This window comes from Tetrahymena thermophila, assembly GCF_000189635.1.
Source record: "Tetrahymena thermophila SB210 genomic scaffold scf_8254561, whole genome shotgun sequence".
Classification (NCBI taxonomy): Eukaryota; Ciliophora; class Oligohymenophorea; order Hymenostomatida; family Tetrahymenidae; genus Tetrahymena; species Tetrahymena thermophila.
In genome coordinates this window covers 9757-18747 of record NW_002476332.1, presented here as the reverse complement: position 1 = coordinate 18747, position 8991 = coordinate 9757, and the positions used below count along the sequence as shown (strand labels likewise).

Here is an 8991-nt window from a genome sequence, read left to right as displayed (position 1 = left end):
CATTTGCGAACAAAGTAACTGCTTAGTTATCATATTTAATCTTTAGCTCATCATAATAAAACAACTTTACCATATAAAAAAATAATATATTTGGTTAAGTGTAAACAATACTCCAAAATACCAATTCAAGCATACAAAATAGTAATCTTAGTCATTTACAACAAAACAACGATATTCATATTTAAAATATCGTAGATTCTTTTAAAATTTTAAACTCAAGCGTTACTTTGTCTAGTAAGAATTCATAGGAAGATTTTTAATCCTACGATAAAATATCAAGTTAAATTGGAAACTTGCTTAGTAATATTAGTTTACCAAACTAAGGACAAATTATTCTAAATGGCGACTTGTCCAATCTTTTATCAGATAAAGTAACATAGAAAAACCTATATAAATACGTTCTAAGTATGGATGACTACAATTCTGAAAATTAAACTAGAATATATAGTATTTCAACAAATAATTATAAGAAGAATATTTATGAAAATACTTCAGAATTCTAGGCGTACACATAGTAATTCAAAAATATTAGTTAAAATTTCACTTACTCTAAGAATGAAGTAATAACACCATAGATTTATAATACTTCTTCTTCTTCTTATACAACCTTAAACCAGTCTACTATTATTTATAAGTTTAATAATACTTATTCTAGTATGTTATATAATATGACATGTCTTTAATAGAGTAATCTTTAATGGAGCAAATCAAATTGCAACATCCATAAGAATACTTAAAATAATTACATCTGCTTGTGTGAATCCTAAAAACCAACAACTATCATTGAAGATATTGATGACTTGTTCTTAAAAAATTAAAATTTGTAGACGGTATTTGGAAAATAAGGGTTATAAAGCATAGCAGGCTTTGATAACTTTTATATGTATATAGTATTTTGGCTATTGATGGTGTTCACACTGGCTTAAATTTTTTTATTTATAATTGGAAAATTATTAGATAAATACTCAATAAAAAAAGATTACACAAAAATTCATATTGAAGAACCAATTAACTAATAGTAATAAGAGTAGATAATACAATAATAACATATTGATGAAAATAACTTAAATAATTGCAAAACTTCCTAAATAATAAATAATGATGCATTCTAGCACTTTCTTATTGTTCATTAGTTTAAAAGTGATGAAAATGTCTAGCGCGAAATGTAGTAAAACGAATAGATTTCATCACAATTTGATTAAAATTTAGGTAATAGAAAAAGAAAAAGATAAAAAAATTTTAGCCTATAAACTTTTCAAACCCATAGAAACTAAAAGCTATTTTAAGAACAAAATATTGAAATGAACTAAGAGAAGGCTGAATCTAATTAATAACAAGTAATTAAATAATAATTAAGCTGTTAAAGTATTGATAGAATGGAAGCTCAAAAAAACTCATAAACATAAATCAAAGAGGTTTAAACTGAAGAAGAAATTTAAAAAATCGATGTTTACTTATAACTTCCCAAATCAAAAAAGGTAGCAATTTTACATTAATTTTTTAGTATTATTTACATTTCTGATAATGTCCTTTCAAGACCATTAAGATTCACTCTGCTTTACTTAAAAACTATACACACATTAGTTATTTCAATATTATTCTAAGGTTACAATTTGCTCATTTAGCAGGTAGTAATAGCCATAATTAACAGCTCATTAATGAAAATTGTATTTTTTGGAATTATACTTACATTCAAAATGGGTTCAATAGGTAAAGTCGTATCTCTAATTTTGCAAATAGTTATAAGTTTACTTTATTACTATGCTATTTTAGCAGTGTCTAGTAATAAAACTCCAAGTGAGTCAAATTAGTTTATAATCCTATTTATAGTATCCTTTTTAACAGAAATGGTATTCATAGAATTAATAAAATCATTTTTTATGATCTAGTTGATTCAAAAATACATTAAATGCAATCAACCCAAAAGTATTTATGTTAAACTATATAATTTATTTGATTTAAAATAAACAATACTTAATATAGATGTTTGAGCGATATTTGTATTTTTATGTTTTTTGTTTTTTACTTTAAAAAAACACCTTTTAAATTTTTCTTTTAGTGTAATTCTATTATTATATTTAATTTAAAATAATTACTGTAGAGTTTCAAATATCATCAACTTATTCCTTTGTTTTTGAGATGAAATTCAATATTCATCTATCAGCGGAATTTTAAAACCAGGAACCGCTCTTTTTATTTGTACTTAATCAAAAGATGTATATTATATTTATTTATTTTGAAAATAATTATTTTAAATAAATTTATTATATTTATTTTTAAGTTTTAAAATAAAATTAATATCGAAAATATTAAAATGAGTTAAAAATTCTATTTTATTTTTATACCATTTTATACTATCAATTTTTTATTTAGAATTAACAAGATTTTTAATTAAATCCTATTATCTTTTATGATTATTTAATCTTAAAAATAATTTTCTTTTATTTTTGATAGAATTTAATACATAGATATATAGATATTTAGCTTCAAAAAAAAAATATTTTATCATTATTATATCAGATCTTATATTTTTACTTTAGAATAAATAACATAAAATAGTGGAGGAGATGAAAAGAAATAGATAATTAATTAATTTCTTAGATACTTAATAAATTCTGTTGAATTAAGAGTTTATTGGATATTTTCTCTATATTAAAAAGGTAAAGCCTCAAAAATAACTAGATTAATTAAATATTGATTATTATGATTGAGTGTTGCCAAATAAAAAATTGTAAGTTAATAAAATAGATAAACAATTTAATTAATTATATCCCACAGAAATTAATTATTAGATACTAATTAGTATAATTATGATAGGATTATTTTTCAATAGATCTAGAATGTCATAAAAACTATTAAAAAACAATAAAATTTATAATTAGAAAAAATAAAATGTCTAAATGTTATTTAATATTTATTTAAAAAAGTAAATAATTAGATTATGTATTATATCCATTTCACCGCCTTCAAATTAAGGTGAAAAATTATAAATTTAAAAAAGAAATAAATTATCTGAAAAAAATAACATTCTCGGACATTCGGATCTGATCTCTTGAGGAAATGCGATATCTATTTTACTAAGCTATAGTTAGAATATGAATTTTAAAATACATTGATTAAAATTTAATCAAAGATATTAATTTTAAGGTAAAATTTAGAAAAAGTAATAAGTTGGTTTATAGTAGCCGCAATATCATGGTTCTCATGGAATATGTTATTAGTATATATTAGTATGTAAATATCAATGAAGATGAAATTGTAGATGAATAAATTATTAATAAATAAAAAATATTTTATTCTTTAAATTTTAGATATTGATTATATCAAATAAATTATTCTTATTTAGATATAAGTTGGATTCAATTTTATGTTAATTTCAAGCTTTAAAGTTAGAAAAAAATAATAAATAGCTTAAAGTTCACTGTTAGTGATAACTAAAACAATTTAACTTCATTTTTGAATCTCCAACTTTTACGGTTGCGGATGTGATACGTTCATGTAGAGGGTGTTTATTAAGAATGGGATGTAAATAAAGTTTTATGATTTTCATTTATGCGAAGAAGAATTCTTTGTATTTATTTGTAAACATTCATTTTATGCATCTTTTATAAAAAAGTAAATGTACCAATATAAAGAAAACTTTTCTCTTTTTTTTACAGTTTTTAAATAGATTTAGGAAAATTTTTAAATATTTATATTTCTATTACTATTAGATAGATATAGATAGATAGAAATGTGCTTTATTTACTTAAATTCATTTTTTAATAATTCTTTAGATTTTATAGAAATTATATATTTTTTAAATCTAAAAAAGCTATGATTGGAAATTTAACTTAAAAATATTAGTAGTAACATTAAAAATAAAAAGAATAAATAATATATTTTAATAATTTTGTTAAATATTCATAATAGATTATTCAATCAAGATTTTAAATATAAGATTATTTTTAAAATTGAATGAAACTATTAAATGAATTTATTTATTATGATATAGATACTGGTTTATTTTTCAAAAATTAAAAGCTTATTGTGCTTTAAGAATTAATCAGATTGATTAATTATCATTTGTAACAATCTAACTCTACTTAATAATAATAGAATCCTTCACCAAAATTAATTTCTTAAAAATAAGAGATATTATGAATTAAATAAATACGCAGCCGATAAAGAGCTTTAATTTATTTGCTAGTTTGTAACAATTTTAAGCATATGATTTTTCGTAAAGGCTTAAAAAATAATTATTGCTATTAAAGAGCAAAAAAAAAATAAATTTATATTTAAAAATAAAAGCAATTAATAAGAACAATTTAGAGCATTAATATAAATTACAGATTATAGAAAAGGTTTGTGTATTAGTTTAAAAGCATGCCGAATCCCACTAATTAAAAAGCAAGGGATACTTTTAATTATTAGTTAAGCTAATTTACTATTTTATTTATTGATTAAGGATTGGATCTATATAAGCTAAAAATTTAATATTGGTTTTGGTGTAAATCTGTTAAACTCTTAATCTGAAATAAATTACTCTTGAATTAAAAAATAATAGCCAGAGTTTTAAAGCTTTCACATTGATTTTAACCTTAAAATATTGAGATTCATCTCTGAATCTCAAGCATTTATAAAATCTATTTCATTTAATAAAATGGTTATATTTAAGATTTTTGCTTCTAAAAACAATTTTAGAGGGGAGATGACATACTGATTTTATTATATATATAATAATTTTAATTTTAATAGAGTCAAAAAATGGATGTAATAAATAAATACGCTTATATCGCTCTCCCCTCCCTCCCCCCTAATTAGAATCTAAGGTATTATAAATAAATTCAAATAGAATTAATTTATCTTTTACTAACTTATTTGATAACTAATGTTAGAATAGCATACTTATAAAAAGCATACGCTATCAATTTATTTTATAATATGTAATTAATGACAAACAATTATTACTCTAAATCTCCGAAAGGTAAATGGAATAAAAAATGAAAACTTAGAAAATCAGAATAGGAATCTTCTTTATTTTACAAAGTAAAATTTTTTATTAATAAATTATGTAAAAAAGGATTTAATAATTTTATAATTAATTAAACAGTCTTAAAACGCTTGTATGCCGGATAAAGTTAAGATTGTGGAGGTTTGTTAACTAATTCTGGGCATTTTAATCTTAATTGTAAACTTATTTTCTATTATAAATTTATCATTAAATCATTTTTTACAAACTAAAGTTAGTTAATGCCTAATTAACTATGTTTACCCTCCAATTCAATCTGATATAGACAGCCTTAAAAATTACTTCTCAGACACTAATTGCTTAAATTCAAGTTATTTTACCTAAGATCAAACATATTACTTATCAGGGAATAGTTGTACTTAAAATAATCAAATAACAATAAAATATACTCCCTAAAACCCGTAAAACAAGTTATTAACAAAACATAATATGTTTTAGGAATATATATATAATTCTTTTTTTAATCTCTTATTTACATTCCTTGCATTAATTTGATTTTAAAACCAAAAAGAAAATTCACAATTAATTATTTTTAATACTTTAATTTGATATTTTAATATTTAATTAAATTTTAAAAAAAATTAATTAGGGCTAGAAAGATATATTCCATTGAGTTTTCATTTACAATCAGGGCATAATTTCCTCGTTAGAGTGGCTTAATATCTTCCAAAATTGAAATAAATAATCAAATATATATTAGCAGTACTTTCCAATAAACTATTAATTCAAATAATTATTTCAATTCTTTATTTGACTAGTTTTATGATTAGTAAAATGTTGATAGTATAACTATTAAATTGACTCCATTGAATATTAACCTTGGGTAATAATATCAAATTTATTTCAAACAAATAAATCTAGCTGTACAATTTGTAAAATTAATAATTAAATTTGTTAATAGAGAGAGGCATAAAAAATTATTAATTTAAATGTTAAAAAAATATTTAGTTAAAAATAACAAATAACTTTTCTTTAAATTTTTTAAATATGAATTCTCTCTTTAAAAAAAAAAATATTTACTTTATTTAATATTAAAAGTGTCAAATAAATTGTGACAAATGCGATAAAAATTAAATATGCTTATAATGTTCTTCTGGGTTTTATTATTAGCAAGCTATAAACCAGTGTGTAAGCTCTTGTAATAGTAATTAATTTGCAAATTAATAGCAAATATGTTAACTATGTGATAATAACTGTGCAAGTTGTGATGGTCCTAGCTCTAATAATTGCTTATCCTGTAATCCTGGCTCATATATTGATACAATCTAAAAAATTTGCACTTGTCATTCAACCTGTAAAACTTGTGATGGTCTTAGCTCTAATAATTGCTTATCCTGTAATCCTGGCATATATTATAATCCAAATACAAAAAGTTGCACTTGTGATTCAACCTGTAAAACTTGTTCTGGTCCTAGCTCTAATAATTGCTTATCCTGTAATCCTGGCATATATTATGATGTAAGTACAAATAGTTGCACTTGTCATTCAACCTGTAAAACTTGTAATGGTCTTAGCTCTAATGATTGCTTATCCTGTAATCCTGGCATATATTATAATCCACAGACAAAAAGTTGCTCTTGTGATTCAACCTGTAAAACTTGTAATGGTCCTAACTCTAACAATTGCTTATCCTGTAATCCTGGCTCATATATTGATACTGACTAAAATATATGCACTTGTCATTCAACCTGTAAAACTTGTGATGGACTTAGCTCTAATAATTGCTTAACCTGTAATCCTGGCTTATACTATTAGTAAGCTACAAAGCAGTGTGTACAATCATGTAATAAAAACCAATATCCTAATTAAATCTCATAGTTGTGTTAGTCATGCGATATTAGTTGTGCAAGCTGTGATGGAAAGGATTCAAACAATTGTTTGAGTTGCTACCCTAATAGCTTTCTCTACAACAAAAGTTGTGTTAGTCTTTGCCCAAATGGGTTTTAAAGTAATAATATTTAGCTCACATGCGATTCATGCTAAAATTATTTGAGCCTATAATGCAATGCCTGTTACCCCACCTGTTAACTATGTGATTAATCATCGATTTTAAATTAATAATGTAAGACTTGCTATAATGAAACAAGATAATTAGATGTTTTAAGTAATACATGTGTTTGCAAAAACTAAAATGATAAAAGGAATATATTTTATTAATGCAGTTATCAAAATATTGCTGTCCTTGATGCAAAATTAAGTGCCACATCTCCATAGCTCTCTATTGACTTGGGATCTCCATTTATTAATATCATATCTAATACACCTTAGTTTTCGTGCTCATAGATATTTGACTAAGCAACTTTAGTCGCAATTGGATTAGATTCTTAATGCTAAATCAGTGGCAATCAAATTTTGGTTAATTTAAGTAACTTTTTTATAAAATATTCAATTCAACTTATAATATATATTAATAAGAAAATATTTTAATTTAAATTTAATTTAATTTGATAAATAAATACATAGGTGACTCATCAACAATAATGGAAAATAATTAGATAACTCTTTTGCCAAATAAATTACAGTTTGTAGATTATAGTGGATACTTTATTAACACTTTCTATAGAAATATAATTTTCTAAGAGCCTCCTGGAATTCCTTAACTTCAATTTAGTTATAATCACATAGAAAACAGCTGTAACCCTATAAATATAACTCTTTATGGCCTTTAGAATGACGCAGGAAGAAAATTTATGAGTTTTAATTGGACTTTAAATCAAATAATAGGCTCCATAAGCAATGACCAGTAAGAAAATATAAAGTAGATTTTATTAGAAGCAAGCTAAAACAAAAACACTAGTTTAATTATAGATCCTAAATTCATACCTCCAAATATTAATATTACTATATCTTTTAACTATTTACTTAAGGTTAACTAATCTGGTACTTAAACCTTCACCATAGCTTATCAAAAATAAAAATTTATAAGAATCACTTATTAGCAATCTCTATATCCACCAATATATAGGTTAATTTTTCTTTACAATCAATCGATATTTTTTATAAATATAATTTATTGTTAAAATAAAAAATTAGATATATGAGCTTGAGTTTCTACTTTTAGTTCTAAATTTAGATCTGTGAGCTTGGTTAAATGACTTATATTAATAATGAGCCTATAGATTTACAACTAGTTTCTAACCAGCTATAAAAGCAAAACTTAAATCAATATAATTAAATGAGCTTTCAATATGATATTCTCCCATACTCCTTAGCATCTAACTAAATCTTTGATATGAGTGTAAATTTTTATAAATAATTCTATGAAATACCATCACAATTTTAAACCTAATTTCTCTTAAATATAACTTGAGGATTGATATAGATAGCTATTTATATTATAGAATAGCATTCCCATATTACCTACAAATTTAAATTATACTCTATAAAAATGTCAAAAAAAATACTTATATTTACTTTTTTAGTTTTTAAATATTAAATTTTAATAATAGCTGATTTTGAATTTGAGTTCAGATAGTAATATTGTTTCCATCTAAAAGATATCTGTTAATATTTAAATCACAGATTTGTATTTATAAATTATCGGAGGATCAAGTCTTGCTTAAGGCTATACAAATAAAATGGTCTTAAATACAGATTCAAGGGATTATGAGTTGCAAGATCAAAATTCTCCTTCAAAAATCAACTTGAGTTGGTAATGTTATAGTCTTTCGTCTTAAGACCATATTTGCTATGATTAATAAAATAATTAGATTTAAATGCAACAAGGAGCTAGCAGTATTACATTTCCTGCCAAAACATTTTAACCATACACTGCAGTTTAGTTTACTGTTGTTGGATAAAAAGATTCTAGACAAAAAAAATACACAACTACTTGTATTTTCACAGAATTAGACGTACCTCCTCTAAATATTTTATCTGCAGCATCGCACATTAATCAAAAAATTAATTTGAATGATGACCTTAATTTCTAAATACTTTATGGTGAGAATGTTTCATCAGATTACTTGTCTTATGCAGAA

The 8991-nt window shown here is 22.9% G+C and overlaps 2 protein-coding genes across 2 annotated transcripts in view; both read left to right on the top strand. All coding sequences in view use genetic code 6, as the record gives it.

Moving 5' to 3' along the window:
- Window positions 1-407: 407 nt before the first annotated feature.
- On the top strand, window positions 408-1662 carry TTHERM_01477540 (kinase domain protein, putative; the record flags this gene model as incomplete). Its single annotated transcript, XM_001020696.3, has 2 exons — window positions 408-1478; window positions 1606-1662. 2 exons carry the CDS (start codon window positions 408-410, stop codon window positions 1660-1662), a joined length of 1128 nt encoding a protein of 375 aa, XP_001020696.3.
- A 3084-nt stretch (window positions 1663-4746) lies between these two features.
- TTHERM_01476540 (REJ domain protein) overlaps window positions 4747-8991 on the top strand; it is a gene marked incomplete at both ends in the record, with an annotated part of 4425 nt that continues 180 nt past the window's right edge. The window contains 9 exons of the mRNA XM_001020695.3: window positions 4747-4811; window positions 4878-4966; window positions 5093-5170; window positions 5226-5412; window positions 5601-5883; window positions 6050-7376; window positions 7475-7976; window positions 8045-8249; window positions 8461-8991. The exon at window positions 8461-8991 is cut by the window's right edge and continues 180 nt beyond it. Coding sequence (XP_001020695.3) covers window positions 4747-4811; window positions 4878-4966; window positions 5093-5170; window positions 5226-5412; window positions 5601-5883; window positions 6050-7376; window positions 7475-7976; window positions 8045-8249; window positions 8461-8991 — 3267 coding nt within the window. The remainder of the gene's footprint in view (window positions 4812-4877; window positions 4967-5092; window positions 5171-5225; window positions 5413-5600; window positions 5884-6049; window positions 7377-7474; window positions 7977-8044; window positions 8250-8460) is intronic.